The sequence below is a fragment of the Rhinatrema bivittatum genome, chromosome 6 (genome assembly GCF_901001135.1).
Source record: "Rhinatrema bivittatum chromosome 6, aRhiBiv1.1, whole genome shotgun sequence".
Classification (NCBI taxonomy): domain Eukaryota; kingdom Metazoa; phylum Chordata; class Amphibia; order Gymnophiona; family Rhinatrematidae; genus Rhinatrema; species Rhinatrema bivittatum.
In genome coordinates this window covers 170,709,622-170,734,995 of record NC_042620.1, presented here as the reverse complement: position 1 = coordinate 170,734,995, position 25,374 = coordinate 170,709,622, and the positions used below count along the sequence as shown (strand labels likewise).

At 42.1% G+C, this 25,374-nt stretch overlaps 1 protein-coding gene across 1 annotated transcript in view; it reads left to right on the top strand.

Moving 5' to 3' along the window:
• CPS1 (carbamoyl-phosphate synthase 1) overlaps positions 1-25,116 on the top strand; it is a 163,590-nt gene extending 138,474 nt beyond the window's left edge. The window contains exons 34-38 of the mRNA XM_029606134.1: positions 5,926-6,024; positions 20,874-20,933; positions 22,261-22,373; positions 23,283-23,412; positions 23,867-25,116. Of these exons, the coding sequence (XP_029461994.1) occupies positions 5,926-6,024; positions 20,874-20,933; positions 22,261-22,373; positions 23,283-23,412; positions 23,867-23,965 (501 nt within the window). The 3' untranslated portion in view covers positions 23,966-25,116. The remainder of the gene's footprint in view (positions 1-5,925; positions 6,025-20,873; positions 20,934-22,260; positions 22,374-23,282; positions 23,413-23,866) is intronic.
• The last annotated feature ends 258 nt before the right edge of the window (positions 25,117-25,374 follow it).

Here is a 25,374-nt window from a genome sequence, read left to right as displayed (position 1 = left end):
GTGACCCACTAGCAGCAACACATACGCACAACCACATCCTCTAACCCACACAGAACCACACATATTCCTCCACCATTTTTTTAATAAGATGTGAGGCAAAAATTAAGAAGCTTTCCTTAGATGTACACGAATAATCTGCCCCTCTCACACTTAATCGCGTGCACACACAAGCATAGCATCCTTCCTCCATCTCGCTTACCCACACATATAACTTCCCTCTCTCTCTCTCACATAAACACATTTGTGTTTGCAAAGGGGGATGTAATTCCTATGCTATATCTCTATCCCTACATCCATTCATGTAGTATCACATTAAATATTTAAACTATGAAATGCGGTCATTGTTGAGAGGCATTTCATCTAATTTGGATACAATTGTCAGTCTCTACTCAACGCTTTGAAATGTCTGTGAAATTTCTGAATAAGCCTTACTTAAAAAACTGATAAAATATTTTAACCCTACTGACTTGTAGCTAGATAATGCAATTTTACTGCTAAGAATTCCTGCTTTGGCACTTGGCATTTAATGAGCATGCCTTCATTTAAACATTGTCATATTAACATTTTGGAAACCATACGGTGAGCCAGAAAATGTGTTTTGTATCCAAATAAGTCACAGCAGAATCTGTTTCTGTAGCTCCGTGGAGGGCTAGCTCAACAGTACAGTGCTGCTTTCCATTTGTTATTGCTTAATTAAAAACAAAGGCTGCGTCCCCCTCTGCCCTGACCTAGGTTAGTAATCCTGGCTCCAGATCTGAAACTCTTCTACTGCTACTATATAAAAAGACGAATAATTAACAGAAATGCTTGCTACAAATTGACTTTTCCAAATTATTTTGATGGATGCTGTATACTGTAACGGCTCACCGGGTGGAGTTCCGCTGCTGGGGCTTCTCCTGCTAGTTCCTCACTGCAGTATCCCAATGTCTCTTGGTGTCTGGATGTGACTTTAAGCAAAGGTAAGTCCCCACCTCCTCGGGTTATAAGCAGAATTGTTCAGAAAAGCCATGGGTTTTCCCAAAACAAAGTCCAGCCAGGGTGTGCCCGCTCCTGCATCCCAGCCTATGGTAGCACTGGCCCTGAACACAGTCCCAGGAGTTTGGCCTTATCTGGGACCAACATTCCTTCACATTCAAGCCATCTGACTGTGAAACCAGAGTTCAGTTCCAGCTGTGCCCATCCCAACTTCACTGCTCAGTTCTCGCTTCAAGTGCAAGAGGTCCTGGGTTCAACCCTTTGATTTGTGCACACAGGGATCCTGGGTGGCAGAGAGTAGAAACCTCTTCTGACTGAAAGAGTGGCAAGCCCTGTACTAGTCAAGCTTTGCACATTTAAGACTAATCGGAGAAACATTTTTTTCACTCAATGCACAATTAAGCTCTGGAATTTGTTGCCAGAGGATGTGGTTAGTGCAGTTAGTGTAGCTGGGTTCAAAAAAGGTTTGGATAAGTTCTTGGAGGAGAAGTCCATTTACTGCTATTAATCAAGTTTACTTAGGGAATAGCCACTGCTATTAATTGCATCAGTAGCATGGGATAATCTTAGTGTTTGGGTAATTGCCAGGTTCTTGTGGCCTGGTTTGGCCTCTGTTGGAAACAGGATGCTGGGCTTGATGGATCCTTGGTCTGACCCAGCATGGCAATTTCTTATGTTCTTAATAGCCAAATCCTTAAATGTAGTTCCCTGAAGCTTGGACCACTTTCAGAGGCTTAATTCAGGCACAAACCCCACAGTGTCCTTCCCTTCCCCCGCTCGGGCATTTCCCCAGAGTTGAGGGAGATTGCCTCCTTCCCTTCTGTAGGGAAATCCCAAAAGCTGGAGAAACACTTTTTAAATAAAACACATGTACCACCGCATTTTCTTACTGCTGCCGTTGGCTTTCCGTTGGCTTTCCGTTGCTTCCACCTTCGCTGTTCTTTTCCTCCTGCTACTCCCACCAGTCTCGTGTCACTGTCTCCTTTCTTTTAATCCCCTCCACATCTGGTTCCCAGCCATGCTCAACTTCCTCCCCCTTTAGGCGCTCAACTTCCTGTCCCTCGGCCCTCTGGGAATAGTGGTCCTCCCCTCCCCCAACTGAGCTTTTGGTCCATTCAGCCCTAGCATGCATTCCCCTCCTGTTCAGCTGTCGTAATGAGACGTATCTCCCATTACAATACAGAACACATTTTAGGTAACTGGAAATTATAAGACTGTATTGCCTTTAAGTGGTTCTTGTGAAATCATAAACAATGGTACCATGTTTATTGTTATCCCATTTTTATATTAATAAAATGGATACCATTGTAAAAATAACATATTTAGAGCAAACCTCAAGGGTGATGCCTCATCCTTTCTAACAGGGTCAGTAGTTCTCACTCAGGACCCTCTTCCTTCCTCTTGGGAGTCATTTGTTGACTCTTTGCATTTTTTGATAACTCACGGGAATGACAGGCCACCTGTGGTAAGGAATATGTTAACTACATAAAGGGCCCTAGACAAACTTCTGTGAATGGACCCCTTATATTTTTTCCATATTGATTATGACTCATCTACCTAACCCTAACACCCTCCTCTTTCCCTCTTCCCTGTTAATCTGAGGCTTCCAGCTCACTGGTGCAGGTTTCTTCCTCTGCACCAGGTGACGGAAGGGCAACTGCAGCCCACTTCTGTTCTATACAGGCCAACACAAGCAATCCATCTTTTTCCAGCCTATGCAAGCTGGTGCAAGCACACCTCTGTGTTCAACTGGCCCATGTGGGCACATGCAACACAGTGGAATTGCATGCTCTGCCTTCATTACGTGCACATTTATCTCATGCTTATTTGTTGCCGATATCTTGAAAACCTGACTGGCTGGGGGTTCCTCAGGGCAGATTTGGGAGTCACTGCCCTAGGTGAATCTTCAGCCTTGAACACCCCCCCCCTAATTAAACGTTCAGGTCCATAGGCCCCAGCTCAAGATTTTGATAATTAAACTCAAGAATCATTATAACCGCACCACCAGCCCTTCCAGAACAGTCCTGTAAAAACACACAATTTGGGGACTATGATTTTAAACAAAATGAATAATGAAATGAAACACTTGCATTTTGTTTTATTTTAAGGTGACGTGAACCCCCCAAGAAATCTGATTTTTTTTTTTGTATGTTGATTTTCTTTTGAGACAGTCAATGATAGAAGACCTGAAATTCCCCCCCTCGCCCCTCCTCACAAGATGATGTTTATAATCCTTCCATAAGGGCCTCTGATGTAAAAAGGAGCAGGAGCAATCCCCAGTTGCTCATGCCCTACCAACTCCTGGTTCAAAAACGGTGCCTGCCAGGCCTGAGGCTGAAATGAATGCTGTTTTCTCATCTGGCTGTGTGCTGTGAAACAAAAAGGCACCGTCCTCAGTGCTGGCTGTCACCATTTTCAAAGCAGGAGCCCGTGAGGTAGGATTGCCAAGGAATAACTCCTGCCCCTTTTTATATCAGAGATCCCTGTGGAAGGGAACAATGTGGTCTCAGTGGAAGGGAAGTAAGGGTGACCTTTTTTTGGTTTGTAAAAAAAATTGAACATTTATTTCAGTTCAACAAATGAAACAAATTGAAATAAATAGCAAATGAACTGAAACTGAAATAAAACCTTGTCTCCTGATACAATTTTTTTTCTTGCACATCCCTAAGCATAATTGGAGATACTGAGCCCAATATTCAGAAAAACTTAGCTGGATAAGTTGGACTTATCCAGCTAAGTGGCGCTGCTGAATATCCAGCCTCGATCAGCAGGAGCCACACTTAGCTGGATAAGTGACAATATCCAGCGAAACTGGGTAACTCAGGGGTGGGGAATGGGTGGATCTGGGAGAGGTCGAGTTAGCCAGATATGTTTTTTGGTTAACTCTAATATTCAGAGCCAAATTTAGCTGGATAAACTTTTCAGGCTAACATTAAGATAGCCGGGTATTTAATGGTGCTGGATACGTGTGTCTGACTAACCTGCTGAGCCACATAGCGGCTCAGTAGGACCCCTATACTTTCAAATTTTAAACTTTGTTTCAGATATGTACAGACTCCAACATAGATCCTATATGCTAGCAGAATACCTCATCTTGGTCACACTTGCAGAACATAGACCCTCACCAAATACGGAATAAGTGACCACAAATTAGAAATAGAACTACGTAGACAAAACCTGAATTCTTCTTTGCTCTACTGTCCACTCCAGCATTACCAGTCCTCTCCTGTTCCCTACAGACAGGAAACGGGATAAACAAGAGAAGGAAGAGCTGGATTAGGGAGCAGAATGATTATTCTTTGCACTTCAGTGAGTGCTCCAAGTTCATTTCTTCTCTTCTGTCTCTGAATGAGAGGAGGGAATACTGGACTAGGGAGCAAAGTGGCTCTCCTTGGCTGTGCTTTGTGCTCTGTCTATTCCAGGTTCAATTCCTCCCCTCCTGTTCCCTGCTGCTGCTGCCTGGGAGGGGAAATGCAAGAGCAGGAAGCAAAGGGCTATTGTCTGCTGCCTGAGATGGATACTATCCAATAGGGTCAGAGGGGGCAGAATCAAGTGTATTCATGCAATGGTCCCCCTTTCATGCAGAATCTGGGGCAACTGCCCCCTTTTGATCACATGTAAAAGCAGCCTTGCCTGTGACCTTTACACCTGCTTTTTTCTTTTAACCATAACTGCAAGTGTTTTATAAAACTTTTCCAGATGTTACTGATGTATGTGTTGTTTCAACTCCTTTATGTGATAGCTTGCATTTACAGAGTTTGTAGGAGGCAGCTAACATGGAAAGCATGCTCTAAGATTTCAAGAACAGTATGTATAATAAATCCCTTCTGTGTTGCGGAAGTAGACCTTTGGGCTGAGGTGGAGAAGGCGCAACCCGCAGGGAGGAGCCCTATAGGTCCCCACTGTTGGCAGGAGGAGCAGACTGGAGCAGAGGCCCAACTGGAGCTTCACCAATACCAGTCCTCGTTCCCCTTAAGTTGAGCCCTTGGGTGCCGGGCCTGGCTGGGCTTAGATGCAGGCCTCTGTGGAGGTGAAGATCCATCCCTTGGAAGATGTGGCAAACCGGCACAGTGAACGAATGCACAGTCAGGTTGGCCAGCAGTCAGGAGAGGCAGCAGACAATAAGGTCTGGTACGGGCTGTGGTCAGAGGCAGTCAGTGTCATGGTTCAGGCAGAAGTTGGGGCAGGTAGAGTTCAACCAGAAGTGGAAGCAGGCAGTGGTCAAGCAGCGATGAAATCCAATCTTTGGTCAAGCCAGAAGTCCAATCCAACGTTAAGCCGAAGGTCTGATCTGAGGTCAAGCCAGAAGTCCAATCGGGGCGGAGGGGAACAAAGAGGAGGATGAAGGACAACAGGGGCAAGACGAGACCCTGAAGGCAGATGAACGGAAGACTGACCATGAAGATGAGAACTCAGGAAACAACACACAACAGAACAGGAGCCAGGAGTCAAGGAGCAGGAAGCAGGAATTAGGAACACAGTGGCAAGTGCACCTCTCGAACGAAACGACCTATTGCTGAGGCCTGTAGCATCAGCATAAGTGGCTTTTTATAGGCCCAGGACATTAACCTCGTCAGGGGTGGCCACAGAGCTTTCCTGAAGTGGTCCCTTTAAATTTAGATAAGGGGCGTGCGTACGTGCCCAAAGAGGACACGCCGCCTTAAGCCGTGCCGTTAGCATCTCAGCCGTGAGTCCTGGTGGCCTAAGACCGGGTTGGGGAACAGTGCTTCTGCCACGGGTGGTGATGTGGTACATACAGGGGCCCTTATCGTGCCGGGACCACCGAGGTTAATGTTCTGTACTGTGTCATCATCAGGAAAATATAATACATGCATGCTTGGAAAAAAAAATGCATGAATTCACATATAAGACATCATTTCCACTGTGTCTAAAATAATGTTGGCACAATAATTCTCATACTCTGCCTTTCTCTCTTTTCACTTCAAATAGGTAGCCTGTTTTGGAGAGAATATCTACTCTTCCTTCTTGAAAGCAATGCTTTCCACAGGATTTAAGCCACCGCAGAAAGGAGTTCTTGTTGGGATCCAGGTACCCCTCTTACTTTAAAAAATGACGTCAAACTCTGGAATGCATGTTCAGAGAATGTTGCAAGATAGCTCATTAAGGATTGTTTGATGCTTGTCTTACTGAACCAATGATATGCCTTCATTGAACTAATATGCTTTATCTGATCAAATCTTTTTGCCTGGATTCATTGACTTGTTTTGTGGCACCATGATGATATATATTTGGTATTGGAGCACTGTTTTCCTTTTTTTTTTTTTTTTTTGACCTGGTAGTTTCCTCTTGCTCCTTTGGGCTTCCTGCTCATTCAGAAACAGGGTTTGGATCCTGACAAACTATCATGCACTACTATGCAGGGATCTTCCCCCCTATTTTATATCTCCTGCAATGTATCTAATCTGGTCACAAATATCATCAAGTCATTCCCCAACACTGGTTTCATGTGGAGCTGCATATGAAGCTAATGCACCTGAATGATGTTAAGAAATAAACTTTGGTTGGTCATGTTATCCTCCCCATGCAGCTCCACAAAGATACATGGACTGTCTTGAGGGAATGATTTTTGATGACATTTGTGACTTCTTAGAAATCTTCATTAAAGCCTTCTTGAATAATCAACTGTTTGGACTTTTGATCTTTTTTTTTAATGAACAGATCCACAGGTTTTCTTGTAATACACCTAATACCCTTGAGTGATCATCATGAGTCTCTTCCTGCCCCCAGGGGCTGTGAATACTGCTTCTGCAGCATCCCTAACCTCAGCTGACCTGAGGAGCTGCAGACCCAACTCTCAGGGAAAGAGCAGGGGATCTTCCACATGATAATGCACAACACTGCCACTGAGCCACCAGGCTCACCTTGGGGCTTTAGAGTTATACCTTTTGATTAGTAACACAGAGACACTGGACAGTTATCGCATATGGATGTTGATTTAATTATTAATTTTGTAAGTAGTAGAAAAGCAATCATTTTTTGGGGCTATTTCAAAAGTTTTCACAAGAATAATGATGCAGTACACCCTGATTGTTTTATGCAGTCTAATGTTTGAGCCAGGGTGGGTAATTGTTCTATGATTGGATGTATTATTTATTAGAGCAAAGACTAGGAATTCAGTTGGCTATATCGGTAGATTGAACTGGTTATACATTTTTATGTATAATTTTTAATATTTAGGGTATCACAGATGAGTATTGGGGTAGGGATATTAGGGAAGTTGAGATGAAAATTAGATTTTTAAGAATTTTTTTTTATTATAACCACTCTGGGAGTTTTTGTTCAGTCAAAGAGGAAATCAAATGTAAGTAAATAAATACTTTAACACTAAGTAGGTGTTACTATTCTCAATGAACTAAAATTGTACTCTCTGGAAGAAGGAAAGGTAAGTGAGGCTATGATAGAAACATACAATATTTTTCAGGTGACAATAAAGTGAAAAAAAAGAGGCATTATCCATAGAAAAAGAAATTCAAGGACAAGAAATCCCAAAATGAAGCTTCAGATAGGGAAGCTTAGAGTTAATAGGAGGAAATACCATTTTAGTGAGATGGTGGATGCCTGAAATAGCCTATCAGCAGAGGTGGAAGTAACTAAAGCCATGACAAAATTAATTTAAGCATGACTGGGGTAAGTTGAAAAGTGGTAGGAAAAGGAAATATTGGGGGTGCCTAGAGGTTGAATTAAGTATGAAATGTATATGCCCATCTACTTGGGATGATATAGGGTCAAAAGGGGGAGGCAACAAAGCTGATTTGTACAGAATAGTGGTGTGACTGTGTTAATCCTTTAGGGGGACGTAGGAAAGTTGAGCAGTTTTGGTATGCTCTTAGTTATATTAGGGGAGAGATGGTAGGTCACCCATCAAGAGCAGGATGGTGGTTTGACTATATTCCTCAACTAACACAAAATAAGATAAAGAGCAACCTCCTGCATGCGGGCAAGTTTGTATAGTCAACACTTGACATCTTTTTTTTTAATGTTTTAGTTATTGAAATTTGAGAAATACATTTTAAAAATTATCTCAGATGACGAAGGTGAAGGATAACAAAGCTTAAGCTCAAACTAAGAAAAAAGAATGTTACCAGTTATAATTATCTACCACAGTATATAAAACACTTAAATAAATAAATAAATTTAGAGCGAACCAAATTATTAAATCTCAAACATATAATAAAAATATAAAAATAAATACTTCAGTGAAATAGACAAATAGTAGAAATTTTACCAACATAGAATTATAGTTCTGATAGAGTATACTCACAAGGGCAGGGATGGCCAACTCGACTCCTCGAGAGTCAAAAACAGGCCAGGTTTTCATGATATCTACAATGAATATGCATGAGATAGATTTGCATACAATGGAGGCAGTACATGAAAATTCATCTCATGCATATTTGTTGTTGATATCATGAAAACCAGACCTGTTTGTAACTCTCGAGAACTGGAGTTGGCCACCCCTGAACTAGGGGAACTTACAAAGTTTGCTTTCTTCAGTCTACTCTTGACAAAAGATGAGAACCGTTAAGGGTAAAAACAAATCTCCATTAAGTTTAAGCACATATTTGCATAGAAATTTTAACATAAGTACAGCTCCTAATTTGATTTCATCCTGATTAAAAGTAAGAACTCCTTTTCTGGGTACTTCATGCAACATCTGGATAAATCCTAATCTTGTATTCAAGAAAAAGATGATCCTGCATTTGCAAAAAAGTCTTAAAACTCAATTTCTCTTTGGGTCCAACACAGATGTGACCAACAAAGTAGTCTTCCTGAAACCAAAGGGGTCGATTTTAAGATCCGCGTATGCGCGGTTCCTGGCACGCGCACATGCACACTAGATTTTAAAATCCACACACGTATGTACGGGCGGTCTGCGACTAGCATGTGCAGGGGAGGGAATTTTATTACCTGTGCATGGCGATGCGATTGATTGGTCCCCAGTTCCCTCTCGGTCGGACTAGGAGGGGACATTCCTATCCCTAACCCTACTCTTTCTACCTCTTCCCGTCTCCACCCAACCCCTAAATCTAACCTATCTATCCCCTTTTTTTTGTTTGTGAACTTACTTCATGCCCCGAGTTGAAGTAAGTTGCATGTGCCGGCAGCAAAATGGCACTTTCCTGGACCGCCCCCGCCCCTTCCCACTCAGCCCACTCCCTCCAGCCCACCCCTTTTGCAGGGTCCAGCACTTCTGCTCGTAATGGGGTTACAAGTGCGGCTGGGCCTATTCTAAAATGTGTGCAGTGCGAGAAAATCCTGAAATTTACACACATAGCCCTTTCAAATCTGGGCTATAATCGCTAGCTTTTTTCAGTTCTTGAATTAGATTTAAATCCAAGTCTGGACTATCAAGAACTTTAAAATAGAGTCCTTTAGAAGTAACCTCATCAAACTTCAGCAGATAATTGCTTGTAACAAAGATAGAATAGTCTTTTTAGAACATGCAAAATCTCCTGAAGATACTGTTGAAATAATCTAATAGCAGAGACTTTTTTAAATATTGGAAAATGAAAAAAATAAAAATTCCTTAATTTGGAAGAATTTTTAATATTCTTAATTTTTGTTGGAGGAGAATATTTTTCTTTACCATATGACTATTTACAAAAGAAAGAGTAGAAGCTGTACCTATGAGGTGTTCGATCCTACCAGACTGTTGAGTTATAGTATTCTCTAGGGATGTGCATTCGTTTGCAACATATTGGCAATCCGCAACGTATATGCCATATTCGTTGTATTCGTGGGGGTCATGAAACGTATGGCGAACCCCCACGTATACAACATATCACTAACGAATAAACCCCCACTCTCCTGACCCCCCCAAGACTTGCTAAAAGTCCCTGGAGTTCCAGCGGGGGTCCTCGAGTGATCTCCTGCACTCAGGCTGTTGGCTGCCGATAGCCTTGGCGCCGATAGCCTTTGCCCTTACTATGCCACAGGGGCTACCAGTGCCATTGGTCGGCCCCTGTCACATGGTAGGAGCACAAGATGGCATCGGCCGTCCATTGCTCCTACCATGTGACAGGGGCCGACCAATGGCACTAGTAGGCCCTGTGACATAGTAAGGGCAAAGGCTATCGGCGCCATTTTGAATACCGGCAGCCAACAGCCTGAGTGCAGGAGATCGCTCCAGGACTCCCGCTGGACTACCAGGGACTTTTGGCAAGTCTTCGGGGGGAAGGGGGAGGGGGGGGGGGGTGGTCAGGAGGGTGGGGGGTTGTAGTAGTAAATACAATCTCTGTTTTATTTCCATTCAATTTCAAAAAAGTATTGCCCATCCACATTGCAACTGTCTCAAACAACTTATTTAATTTCCCAATGAACTCCTGCCAGGAGTCCTTCCATGGCACCAGATTTGGATGCCATGGAACCTCCCCAGGTTCCTACTGATATTCCCCAAGGGATGAAAGTATACATTAAGTAAATCTGTGGATAAGGGAGATTCTTACGGAATTCCAGAAAAAAGGGAACATGATTTAGAAAAATTGCATCTTAACTTCTACACTTTGCAATCTATCATGCAAAAAGGCCTCAAATCTTCCACCCCAACTCTGAAAGGCTGACGATCCACTGTGTTGAATGCTGCAGATCGATAGACGAAGAGGACCAGAAAACCTGCGCCCCCTCCCCTCAATCCAGCAGCAGCTGCAAATCACTTTCTATTTATTGTAAGAAAGGCAGTTAATAAAAAATAAACTAAACTAAATCATTCACCAGATTGCACAGGGCCAAAACACCAAAAATCTCTAGGAAATTTCTTAACTGAGAAGTTAGAATAGTTTCCAATATTTTAGCCAAAATAAGCAGATTTGAAACCGGTTGATAGTTTCCACAGTCAGCTAGATTTAAAGCTGACTTCTTTAATAAGAGTTTAACAATCATTTTCTTCAGTAGCCCTGGGTAATGTGCTTGTTAGAATGAGTGATTCACTGTACTAATCAGCACCCACCACTTTACCTAGAAGCTCATTAAATAGCCTGGCCAAAAATCTAACAAACCTCTACTCTTGGCCAATCTATCCAACCTACTTCTTTCATTTCTGTTATCTCAAATCCAGTACATTTAGGTCTCTATAGTTCATCAGACCTCTCCAAACCTATAGTTTGTCAATACCAATGTCTTGACTGAGACATAACCACCTGCTTAAGCTCTAAAGTAGGGATGTGAATCGTTTTAGGACGATTAAAATTATCGTCCGATAATTTTAATATCGTCTTAAACCGTTATGGAACACAATACAATACAGATTCTAACGATTTATCGTTATAAATCGTTAGAATCGTGAGCCGGCACACTAAAACCCCCTAAAACCCACCCCCGACCCTTTAAATTAAATCCCCCACCCTCCCGAACCCCCCCCCAAATAACTTAAATAACCTGCGGGTCCAGCGGCGGTCCGGAACGGCAGCGGTCCGGAACGGGCTCCTGCTCCTGCATCTTGTCGTCTTCGGCCGGCGCCATTTTCCAAAATGGCGCCGAAAAATGGCGGCGGCCATAGACGAAAAAGATTGGACGGCAGGAGGTCCTTCCGGACCCCCGCTGGACTTTTGGCAAGTCTCGTGGGGGTCAGGAGGCCCCCCACAAGCTGGCCAAAAGTTCCTGGAGGTCCAGCGGGGGTCAGGGAGCGATTTCCCGCCGCGAATCGTTTTCGTACGGAAAATGGCGCCGGCAGGAGATCGACTGCAGGAGGTCGTTCAGCGAGGCGCTGGAACCCTCGCTGAACGACCTCCTGCAGTCGATCTCCTGCCGGCGCCATTTTCCGTACGAAAACGATTCGCGGCGGGAAATCGCTCCCTGACCCCCGCTGGACCTCCAGGAACTTTTGGCCAGCTTGTGGGGGGCCTCCTGACCCCCACGAGACTTGCCAAAAGTCCAGCGGGGGTCCGGAAGGACCTCCTGCCGTCCAATCTTTTTCGTCTATGGCCGCCGCCATTTTTCGGCGCCATTTTGGAAAATGGCGCCGGCCGAAGACGACAAGATGCAGGAGCAGGAGCCCGTTCTGGACCGCTGCCGTTCCGGACCGCCGCTGGACCCGCAGGTTATTTAAGTTATTTGGGGGTGGGGGATTTAATTTAAAGGGTCGGGGTGGGTTTTAGGGGGTTTTAATGTGCCGGTTTTTCGATTTTTCGATTTTTCGATTTTTTAACGATTTTCACGATTTTTCACGATATTTTACCCCCCCAAACGGCAACAATACGATTCCCTCCCCCTCCCAGCCGAAATCGATCGTTAAGACGATCGAGGACACGATTCACATCCCTACTCTAAAGGCATATCAGGGGTAATGCCAATTAATGCTTCATACATTTTTATGATTTTTTCCTTAAAGCTTTAGCCAAAAGATTTCCCCTCTGACCCATAAATGCCTCCCATACAATTTCAAACATTTTATTAGGGATATGTATTTAGTTCATTTGTTTTAGAGTTATGCACTTAGGCGTAGATTTTTAAAAAATGTATTTATTTATTTAAAATATTTTACATACCGACATCCGTTTGCACGTCACATCGGTTTACAAGTAATTTAATAACTTTTAGGCAAAGCCTTTACATTGAACGGTAACTGTGAGATTAAGGAACTATAAAACAACTAAATAAACATGGCTATAATTTACAATGGGCAGAAACATCTGGTCGAGATACTGCTTGGGGCATTAGGAGGCAAAAGGATATTTACACGAAATTTGACAAAAATTGATTACTTGGAAAAGCAGAACGGCATTATATAATACTGTTTGACAAACAATAGGTGGAAATTACATTAAGAGCAGAGGGAGGGAAAAGGGAAAGAAGAGACCAGAAAGCACGATAAGGGTAAGATAAGGTGAAAGTTGAGCGGGGTCGAAGATGGATCAGACAACATTCGGAGAGAGGTTCATGTTGGATGGGTAGGCTTGTAGGAACAACCAAGTTTTTAGTTTTTTTTTAAATTTAGGGGTAGAGGATTCAGTGTGTAGGTCTGGGGGCATGCAGTTCCAGAGGGTGGGACCGGCTAGAGAAAAGGCTCTGTTCATTGTGGAGATGAGTTTTGTTGATTTGATAGAGGGGGTACGGAGTGTTCCTTGGTGTACAGTACGAGATGGTCGTGTAGAGGTACGTAGAAGTCAGGGAGGGTTGAGCCAGTCAGAGTTTTCATTAGAGATACTTTTGTGGATGAGCGAGAGGGTCTTGAAAAGGATACGGGATTGTATAGGCAGCCAGTGGAGTTTGATCAGGGTGGGTGTGATGTGGTCACGTTTTTTGGAATTGGTGAGGATGCGTGCTGAGGCATTCTGAAGGAGTTGTAGAGGTTAAGTTTTGTAATTAAAAAAAGAAAACGACAAAGGTAGGGGAAAGGAAGGGAAGGTGGGGTGGGGAGTAGGGAACTCGCTTTCACCCTCCCCTCCCCTTCCCTTCCCTTCCTCTATCTAACCCACCCCCCCGGCCCTATCTAAACCCCCCCCTACCTTTGTCAGGGGATTTACGCCTCCCGGAGGGAGAAGTAAATCCCCGTGTGCCAGCGGGCCACTAGTGCGCCGAGATGCGACCTGGGGGCGGTTCCGGAGGGTGAGGCCACGCCCCTGGACCGCCCCGGGCTGAAACCATGCCCCCGGACCCACCCCCGAAACGCCGCGTCCCGCCCCAAAATGCTGCGCCGATTGGCCCCGCCCCCGACACACCCCCGACACGCCCCCAACACCCCCCCCTCGAAAAACCCCGGGACTTACTCGAGTCCCGGGACTCTGCGTGCGCCGGCAGGCCTATGGAAAATAGGCACGCCGGCGCGCAAGGCCCTGCTCGCGTAAATCCGGGCGGATTTACGCTAGCAGGGCTCTTAAAATCCGCCCCATAATTCCGAAATGAGTTAAACGAATGCACATCCCTATTAAACAATTAACTTTTAGGATTATGGGGTAGATTTTATAACATGCACGTGCAGCGTACATGTGCGCGCACTACCCGGCGTGCACACATGTACTCTCTATTTTATAACTTGCTCATGCAAGTTATAAAATCAGGGGTCGGTGCATGCAAGGGGGTGCACAATTGTGCACCTTGCGCATGCCAAGCCCGCGCCGAGCCATGCTGTCTTCCCCTGTTCCCTCCAAGGCCGCTCCGAAATCAGAGCGGCCTCGGAGGGAACTTCCCTACTTCCCACCCCACCCCACCTTCCCTTCCTTTCCCCTACCTTTGTCGTTTTCTTTTTTTAATTACAAAACTTACTTCAGCCAACTGCTGGCGCGCGATCCCCGACACAGCAGCAAATTGGCCACTGTGCCGGGACCCTGCCCTTGCCCCGCCCCCGGACTGCCCCATCCTGTCCCTGGACTGCCCACTCCCTTTAGTAAAGCCCCGGGACTTACACACGCGTCGCCGGGCCTTTTTAAAATAGGCCCGGCGCCCGTAAGGCCGGTTACGCGCGTAAATCTTCCGAAAATCCAGCCATATGTCTGTAAAAACGCTATTTTTAGCAGAAAAGATGGCTTTTTTTTATAGTTTATAAAATATGCTATCCACTTTTGGTGAATCTCTAAGCTTGTCATTCTTAATCAACACCTTTGCAAATGCTGAATTTCTTTCTTCATCTGTCTAAGCTTTCCAGAAAACCATTTATCCCCAGTAAATTTGATAATCTTTGTTGGATTCAAAGGGGCAACAGAGTCCAGTATGTCTTTACACAACATTTGAAAATTCTCTACTAAACTGTCTAAAGAATCTAACTTTAAACTTTCACAATCCAAGGCAAGAAAATCCTGGAATTTCTCAAAATCATTCTTATTTCTATATTGGTCATAGATGATACAAGTAGAACTAATCCTTTTAAAAGAAATTTGCACTAAAGGAAACAAAATCATCAGATGATCTCACCAAATCAAAGGCGAATTAATTATTTTTTGCATAATATTATTATCCAATATTGGCTGAGTAACTGCCAATAAATCAATAGTATGGCCAGCTTTATGAGTGGGGAACAAGTTACACTGAAAAAGATTCAAAGCAGCCAGATTAAATGTCTGTATTTTCTTTTTTATTCAGAGATTTTGGTCTTAGTCTCAACTATACAATTGCCTAATTAAGAAATGGAAATTTTCACTAATTTAGTTGAACTGCTACAGAAAATGGCTACAAATTTAGAGGGTATTAGAGAGGAGTAAAATGGGGCTGTTGGTGATGAGTTATAGTAATTCACTCCAACTCAGCCAGTGGTTCAGGATTACATGTGACTTTTTAGATCCCTCAGTATGGCTGCTAAACAGTAAACAGCTCTAAATTTCATATATAATTTCATAAAACACATGCAATAAATACTTAATATCTGAACTTAAAAGGCAAATGAATTCTGATTGTGACTTCATTTGCTGATGAAGTGGCTAATGGAGTAACAAAGATAATGTAGTTCTAACTCAGAGGAGTACCATGTTCAGTGGGGCAGTTTTGTTGGACACTCTGTTTTCAAGTCCTCTTCCAAAGCAGTCAAGGATTTTGATCTGTAGAAGAAGTGGGACTATATTTCTCAGGATACCTTTCAGGGAAATACCAGCAGTACCTGAATGTAATCCACTTTAAATTGTCATGAAAGGCAGAATATAAATAGAAAATTATTATTATTATTAGATGACAAACCAATATAAATCAGAAAGGATAAAATATGGTGGTACTCATAGTGTCAGTCAGTTACCCTATTTTGTCCTACTGAAAGGATGAATTACTTCTGGTATATCAATCACATTAGATTATATTACTCTGGCCTTGCATAAAAAAAATTGATGGCCCACGTGTGGTAAGTCTGCAGTGTTTTTAATAAGCCAAGTGTCCTGCAAGACTGCACAAAAATCAATACAAAAATTAATTGAAGCAGTGCTGATGTGCTGCAGCAGATGATGATTACTAAACAGGCTCAGGGTGTTACAAGAACAGGCTTACTGTGAGCATGGAACCACTGGGGATTTGGGGAAATTGCAGTTGAAATGGTAGGATATAATATATGTTTTTTCATGTCAAAGATGCAAAAAAGCCGCCAAAAAACAGATTATAATGAGCAAAGCATGACATTTACTGGGTAAAAATTGGAGAAGCAATAAAGATGGAAGTGGCATGCATTCTTTCTGTCTCATCTTTGATTTCTAAATGCAGGAAAAATTGTAAGGCATGCAATATTGGAATGAAGTTTGGATCACTTTTGAATTTTTTTGGTTTTGCATTTTTCAAATCATGACTCAGAATTTTGACTTAGAAACAGCTTCTTGGATCTCTTCTGCTCTCCGAGAAGTCAGTTTTTTTCTAAACTGAAAAAAAACCCTGCATACATTTTTTTGCAAGAAGGTTATTTATGTTAAAAAGCACACAAAATGCCAGCAGTTCTGCATTCTGTGTGTTTGTCACACAATTACCTTTTCTGTGAATAAATGTGAAAGTTTAGGCCAATCTTTGTAGTAAGCTTTCATGCATGGTCTGCTACACACAAACATTAATTTAAATTCATAAATGTTGAGTTGCTATGATGCAAAAACCTACAAAGCAGCTTATTATTTATGATTTTTTTAAAAACTGGCACCCAAATGCAATATTGGGTGGGTATCTTTCTTCTGCCATGCCAGGAGCTCAAGTTCAAATGTAAATTTTCTACTCGGCTCATTTGCATGAGTAGAAAACTTAAGCATGAGTAGAAAAGCATGAGTAGAAAACTTACAGGTCGATACAGTAAAGTGTGCTCCGTTGGAGCGCACTGTCAGCCTGCTCTGGACACGTGTTTTCCTTTACCCCTTATTCAGTAAGGGGAGGAAAACACGCGGCCCACCCGCGGCACCTAATAGCGCCCTCAAATGGCCCTATTAGGTATGCGCGCGGGATCCAGTAAGTAAAATGTGCAGCCAAGCCGCACATTTTACTCTAAGAAATTAGCGCCGACCCAAAGGTCGGCGCTAATTTCTTCCGGCGCCAGGAAAGTGCACAGAAAAGCAGTAAAAACTGCTTTTCTGTGCACCCTCCGACTTAATATCATGGCGATATTAAGTCGGAGGTCCCCAAAAGTAAAAAAAAAGTAAAAAAAAAAAAATAAATAAAATTTGAATTCGGCCCGCGGCTGTCGGGCCGAAAACCGGACGCTCAATTTTGCCGGCGTCCGGTTTCCGAGCCCGTGGCTGTCAGCGGGCTCGAGAACCGACGCCGGCAAAATTGAGCGTCGGCTGTCAAACCCGCTGACAGCCGCCGCTCCAGGCCAAAAGGAGGCGCTAGGGACGCGCTAGTGTCCCTAGCGCCTCCTTTCCCTCGTTTGCACCGCGTCACCTCATTTGAATACTGTATAGCTCGCACCGGCCAAGGGCCGGTGGGTGCGCCGGGAGAGCGGGCGTTCGTCCGCTCTCCCGCGGATTTACAGTATCGATCCGTTAATGAGATCACTAACCCACAGGAAATCTTGCAGGTTAGTAAATTAGCCTCCTAGTGGGTCACAATACGATTGAGAAGGAGGAGCCTAGGAATTTTGAGAAACAAAGACCTTGCTGTGACGTGAATATTCTTGGGAATAATAAATGAGGAAAGGTGCAAAACAACTAAAATGAAGTACACCATTACATTTACTATATTCCAAGTATAACATTTTCTGACAGTTTGATGTAGTAGAATTCAATTTGCTAGCAGCCAGATGACAATTTGTATCTAATGCAGATCATTCCATTGCATTAGCTTTGTGGCATTGCGATGAATTCTGAGTTCACTTGAGTGCAGAAGGCAGTAGCAAACCTACATTTTGACAGCAGCCATAAATATAGGAAAATATCTATCATTTTCTGCATTTAGTTCAGAGTTTTGTGCCCTTCTTCATCTCTACAATGTAGAATCTAAGAACCGACTTCTGTTCAGGACTCTCACATCAAAAGGATGAATAAGACCACTCATTATGATGAGGATCTCTCACCTGTATCTCTCTATCTAAAATGTGTTAATTGCTTATGCTCAGCGCACTAAGCGATGAGCAAAAAAGAAAAACATTTACAAAACACAGAGAAGACAAAGCTTAAAAACAATAAAATACAGATAAAACAAGACATATAACAATGCCGTTTCTGAAACCTCAAATAAACTATTCGCACGAGAGATTTGCTTGCAATAAGCCTATTTTCAAAGGAGCTATCTTTAATAAAATGTTTAAATTCTTCTCACAATCTGTTAAATATAAGGTCGCCATTTCACGTAAAACTGTACACGTTGGGAATTTGTTTAAAAATAGGCCTGTTTTAAATTGAAATTTCTTTAAAAGAACTTTAAAATTCTTCCCACAATCCACCAAATGCAAGGTCTCAGGTAGCAGGTTCCAAAGAATAGGAGCTACAATGAAGAAAGCAATTCCCTCGTTTCTACCAGCCTAGCCTGTCGGATGGATGGTATATCCAAGAATCCTCTTTGGGAAGCTCTCAGAGTCCGTGTAGGACAATAAATATGTAATAAAGCATTACTCCAAGGTGAATCATTGGAGTTAATTAACATAAAAACTGTCTGGCAAATTTTATATTGGATACGTGGCAGATAGGCAGCCAATGTAGGTCAATGAGAGCAAGGGAAATGTGTTCTCTTCATTTTGTGCCTGAGATCAAGCATGCGGCTGAAAGGATCATCAAAAATAGGATCTCACGGTGCCATTAACACATTTCTATATTCCGCCCTGATTGAACTCTCCAAAATCAAAGTTCAGTGGGGCAGAAAGTGAATTGACTGCCTTGAACTGGACTTTACATTTAAAAAGCCAATAATTGTTGGAGCATGGTCTTAGCAGAAGCTAGTTTTCTTTCTAAGGTTGCTTGACTTGCACACATTAACCTTAGGAAAATGACACATAACATAAAATCTTCCCCAGTTCCTACTATTGTAGTGCTCTCCCTAAATAAGTACCTTCCAGTCCTGTAAATGTGTTTTATATTTTTCACCTTTGATAACAAATGCTTCCTTGTGCAAGTTGCTTCAATCAGCGTTTAAATCTCAGGGCTGCTCTGATGCATGCTGACAGCTGTAATTTCTTTTGGCCGAATAGCTGTTTTATGTGTCACAAATGTTCAATACACGTTTGATAGAGGTTTATAGCACTGTTGTGAAAGCCAGCATTCCTGACTAGAAGGTTTTCAGCAGCTCACATGCTGGGGACCTGTCAATATTGTTGTGTTGTATATTTGTCTTTCCTAGTTTGCAAAAAGGAAAAGGAACAGCTTTGTAATGAGCTTTCTACCAGTTCAAGCTCCCTAGTTCTTAAAGGGCATTTTGTAATGTTTTCTTTTCTAATCTCACTGTATTGTTACCCTAAGGGGAATCTCCAGCAGATAGCCCTGTAAGGGGGGGGGGGGGGTGTTACATCCTCAACTTTGATTATTCTGTAGGTTTCCTTCAGAGAGGATTATTCTGGCTTATCTAGTCAAGTGATGTTCGCAAGTTCAGTCTGTGCTATTGTCTTGGAGAGAGAGACAGATTGCTATTTACTGTAACTTTAGAGAGGGAGAGAAAAGGTCTCTTTTAACTGAGAGGTAGGGTTTTTCTGTGCACACCAGTGACCCCAGAGATGTCTGATATATAATATGAAGATCGGTTCATGGGACAGTGGTTCCACCATAGTTACAGCAGTTTTCTTTTTTTTCAAATGATTATTCTGAGCTCTGCAAAATGTTTCTGGAGGCAGAGTTCTTGAAGACTGTGGCACTGGGTGGGAGGATTAAGCAGAGGGAGAATTTTTGTTTTGCACAGCATCAAAACATCTGGTTCAAGGAATAAAAGTGATGATATGAGATAGTATGGTCAACCAATGGTCACAAACAAAAGTCAGCAGCAAACATGGCAGGGACCGGCAGACGTTCTGAAAAACGATCATGCTTACAACAGCAGGCAAGTTCAGAATATACATGTTGGGTTTTTTTTTTCCAAGATTCCTGGGGTGTTTATACCATCTGTCTCTTCTCACTTGAGACCTTTAATTATCTGACCTGAATTTTTATAGCTTGAACCTGTGGAGGCCAGCTATCTGCTGTCTATGTGCAATATGAAAATATAGAGTGATCTGGCATACAGAAGGGTAAAAAAATAAAAAAAATCAACAAAAGGACACTGTATCATTTTCAGTACTGTGACATGATGGGAATAACCGTATCTTGATAATGATGAAACCGCATCAGCAAGCCTGACAACGGCAGTATATCAAACTGCCGTCCGGTCTAATCGTCACTTGCGGTGTTGTTCCTTTAGTCAAGGCACATTGCTATAAAAGTGATTCCAAATAACAGTTCAAAAGATGAATAAGTAGTCCATCTGTTCATCCCGGACTCAAGATGAAGCATCTATTCTAAAAAAAATATTCCCGAAGAAGCGACTGTTAAGTCGCGAAATACCGGCCGCTGTCGGGTCTAATAATAAATGTATGCTTACGGGAACAGATGGACTACTTATACATCTTTTGAACTGTTATTTGGAATCACTTTTATAGCAATGTGCCTTGACTAAAGGAACAACACCGCAAGTGACGATTAGACCGGACGGCAGTTTGATATACTGCCGTTGTCAGGCTTGCTGATGCGGTTTCATCATTATCAAGATATGATTATTCCCATCATGTCACAGTACTGAAAATGATACACAGTGTCCTTTTGTTGGTTTTTTTGATTTTTTGGATAGGACTGTTTGATTTGGGGTTCTTTATTTTTTTTGTTTGATACAGAAGGGTAAGGCAGATAAGGCTGCTTCCTCACCCAAGTCATCCTGAAGAGGTAGGCCAATTCCTGATTTAGCCCCACTGCATGCATGGAGATGTAGTCAGAACTAAATTCCATGCACACAGGATAAGACTGTGAGTTGACCAGGGTGAGGTGGTGGCTCCCCTGCAATAGAAGGTAGTAACATTCTTTGTGCTTCCTTCTCTCTGTCAGCATTCATTCCGGCCTCGGTTCCTTGGTACAGCCCAGCAGTTAATGGAAGATGGTTTCAAGGTTGGTTCCTTTTTCTTTTGCTTTCATATTTTCTTTTTTTCTCAAATTCTAGCTGAGAACAGTTAAGCAGGGTCAATGTCATATGAAACCTCAAACAAAGACAACCCATGAGTAAAGCAAGAAGGATACTTAGTGGTCTGACAAGGTTCTTCCTCATAAATGTCTCTACTGCCTGGCTTATAGGGATAATTTTCAATCTCTGTTGGGAAATTTGGGAATTAGACATGTAGAATGGCTAAATCCTCCCAAGTTATGTACTTTCACAGCATGAGTAGTACTAGCAGAAGCAGTAAAATAGGCATTTCTGGGAGCACAACTCAGTTGGGTGAAAAGACTTTGCACGTTTATTGAAGTTTCACAAATGTATGCACATCCTCAGCCTAAGTATTCTATGCTCCCATTTGAGACAATATAAGATATATGCATACTTTATATCCACCTTACACCCCTATCTTCAAACACGAACTCTGAAGTTGCTTTGTGTTTGAAGAACAGGTTAATTTGCCTGGAGTGAAAAGTACATGCATACGTTTTCAGTTGGGGATTAATTGAAAATATACCCCACACTACATTACCTTAGCATAGAGAATATGTATAATAACAGAGAGAAAGCAAGAAATATCTAGCTTATAAAATGTTTATACTTGAGGGATATCACTCAGATTATTTTCAGATCAAATATTTTTTTATTTTGTTGAGCAGGAAACCCAGATTTAGTCAAGTACAATCTTTTTCTTTTCCTGATTACAAAGGGTTTCATATAACTGATTTTTTTAAACATCTGTTTTAGGCCCAGCAGTTTTCTCCTTCATTTGTCCTCCAACATAATTGGAACTGTTCTCTGTTTTGGGCTATAGGACCATAAGCCCTCATGAATTTTGCCTCCAGTTTTACATCCCTTCTCACTAACATTAGCCTAGCCATGGCCAGGGGCCATGCTCTATGGCTCTTTCAGATTGTGTAATCATGGGCCCTGAATTTAGCCAGTAGGTGTCACGGGGCTAAGATTCCACTCACCCCGGAGGCTCTGACCACTGCCTCCACAGTATCCCTAGCCCTAGTTGGCCTGGGGAGCAGAGTCCTGGTCTGGCAATCAAACCCAGGTCTTCCACATGGCAGCATATAGCACTGACACAGAGCAAGAATGAGTCCATATAACAAAAAATATTCTAAACAAATGGTCAGCTCGCTGGGAGCAGCAATCATATGGTACTTAAAGCAATGACTTGAATACTAAAGGTCATTACTAGAGAGCGTTTTCTACTTACCCAGATAAAAAAAATATAACAAATATACAAATAACACACATTTTCTCCTCTCAATGCAGCTTTATGCCACGGATGCCACTGCAGCATGGCTCAATGCCAATGATGTTCCGGCCACCCCTGTAGCATGGCCAACCCAAGAGGGACAGAACCCCAACCTTGCCTCCATTAATAAGTAAGTTTGCGAGGACACAGATTTCTGATGTTACATAAGCAGCTATGACCTATGCTAGCTTTCCTGTGCACTTTCCTCTGTTTTGTGTGTAAGAAAATATTCAACTAAATATTCAACTTGAGTGCCAAAAGCCAGTGAGATTTTCAAGATATACACACTGAATATTCATGAGATGCATTTGCATGTACCACCTCTGTGCTATGCAAATGCATTTCATGCATATTCATTGTGGATATCCTGAAAACCTAACCAGTTTGTGGTACTCGAGGACTGGAGGAGCCTTCCCCTTGTTCAGTTGAATATTTTTCTACCTCTGAACCAAATAGTGCTGTATATTGGGATTTGGCAGCATCCTGGTAACTACTGAAATAGGCAATATGCACAGCTTTCTCCCTTTTTTAACTGATACTAGAAGACTACCCATCAAAAGTGACAGAATTTGAGAATATGAAAATTTCAAGGTGTACTACACATTAGGGATGTGAATCGTTTTTTGACGATTTAAAAAATTGTCCGATATATTTTAAATCGTCAAAAATCGTTAGAGGCACGATACAATAGGAATTCTCTGGATTTATCGTCAAAAATCGTAAATCGGGGGAGGGGGAGGGGAAGGGGGAGGGTGGGAAAACTGGCACACTAAAACAACCCTAAAACCCACCCCGATCCTTTAAAATAAATACCCCACCCTCCCGAACCCCCCCAAAATGTTTTAAATTACCTGGGGTCCAGTGGGGGGGTCCCGGTGTGATCTTCCACTCTCGGGCCACGGCTGCGTTAATAGACAGGTTGTCATCTGGTTTAGCACTCAGAGCACTACACTGGGCCCTACTAATTTACTGACAAGAAATAATGAATGCTGGTGAAATTATGTGGAAATATGCAATATCCAATCTTCCTCTTTTTCAGATTGATAAAAGACGGTAAAATTGACATGGTGATCAACCTCCCCAACAACAACACCAAGTTTATCCGGGACAACTATATCATCCGCAGGACAGCTGTTGACTCCGGAATTGCTCTCATCACTAATTTCCAGGTACTGTACTCCAGCTTCCCTCTTTATCTGGTCAATATGCTATTTCATTAAGCCCTTAAAAATAAGTAACCTAGTTATGTGATGGGACATAATTTGTAGTGCAGGATTCTGAAAAATGTTTTTAATTTGTTTTATGTCACATAACATTTTGGTAGTCAAGAACTGTCCTAAAAATGATAGATTCCAATGATATCTAAGATTTCAGTAAAAAAAAAAAAATCTATCCCTCTATATTTATGGATCAGGATTTATGTTTCATGAGCTTTCATGCTTTCTACTGCTGAGGAATGGGTCATCAATAAAAAAAAAAGCTTTGAAAAATGAATTGTTTCCTTTTGTAGACTCCAAGCCAAACTAGGCAGGTTGAGACTTCTAAGCTTTAACATACATTGATAATGCAATTGCTGTGCTTACTGCTTTCTATTATTTAAAAACACACATTTGTATTTTGTAGGTGGCAAAACTCTTTGCTGAAGCTATTAAGTACTCAGGAGACTTGGATGCTAAGAGTCTTTTCCACTACAGACAATTTGGTGTTCGCAAAGAAGTCTAGAATTGCTGCTACTTATCCGACCACCTTCCACAAGGAGCAAGAAGGAATCCCTAGCCCTTATTACTAACACAGAAGGCTCTGTTATTTTTTTTACTTTACTTGTAGTATATAGAGTTTAATGCTTTTATGTTTTCTTAGTATTATCATAACTACAAACCAATGGTCAGCATTATATCATCCCCCAGCCCGTGTACACATTTTCAGCTAATACAAAAACACGTTTTTTATTTTAACAGGAAGTTTAATACTTCTCTTGTGGCCATTCTCATGACATTTTCTTTTCTCCAGTGGACTCAGGTGGTAGAGTGTTAACCTTCCATATTGTTCTTAATCTCAGACAAAAGGCCAAGAAATGGACACTCGGTCCCTGGCTCTGAACTTACACTTGATTTTAGCCAAAAGTCCTTCTTAGTAGTGAAACAGCACCACCCACAGGGATCAGAGGACATGATGCTCCTGGTTGCAAGACCTGCCATTTTTGTGATTCTTTTCAATTCCCACACAAAGGCTCACAAAGGGAATGGTCACCTTTAAAACACTTTTCTGGTGCTAAAAGATACAGTAAATATAAATGGGCCAGGTTGCATTTTATATCCTACCGTAGAGTGACTACCTGACATTTTGCACCGGTCCCGTTTTTTGACTACTATTGTAAAGCATTCTGGGATATATAATTAAGTATTGTTACTGAGACAAAAACTACCCATCCCAGAACACTTTGTGTCAATAGCTGTAAAACTGTAGAAAAATGTCTTTGTGTTTATTGAGGCATTTAGTTACCTTACTGTTTGTGTGGATCTATGATTTCTCTATCATTTTTCTATGTTTACCAAATGAAAACAGATTTTGTTCCTCTTTCAGAGACTTACTATTAAAATTATTAAGTTTCCTGCTGTAGCATTCAGGCACAGATCATAATTAATTGAACAATATATCCCATGTGGTAACTCAGATCAAGGTCAGTGGTCTCCTGCAGCATCTCTAGGATAGATTATGTGGCAAGAATTTTAAAACTATATGGCACAGTTTTCAAGATTATATGGTGATCATGTTGTAAAGTTGCAGATATTTGAATATAATTGTATGTGCAAAAAACTAATTTTTATGCAAAGTCTATCGAGTTTTAAAATATTACTCCAACTTGCTGTTTGCATCTGAGTTATTTCTTTGTTTCCTTTTCTATAATCAGATTTCTCTTTTTTTATATGCAACCTTGGTTGAGTTTATTAGCATGCTTACTGTGGACTCACTTAAAACTTTGCTTTTGCAAGTGATTTACTTACCAACCAATGCAAATAATTGCAGGGCTAAAGTGCACTCTCAGAAATAAGTCCTCTGCAATTTCCAAGTAGTCACAGGCTGGATGAGGCAAGGCAAGACAGGGACCAGGAATGCAGACAGGAATCAGG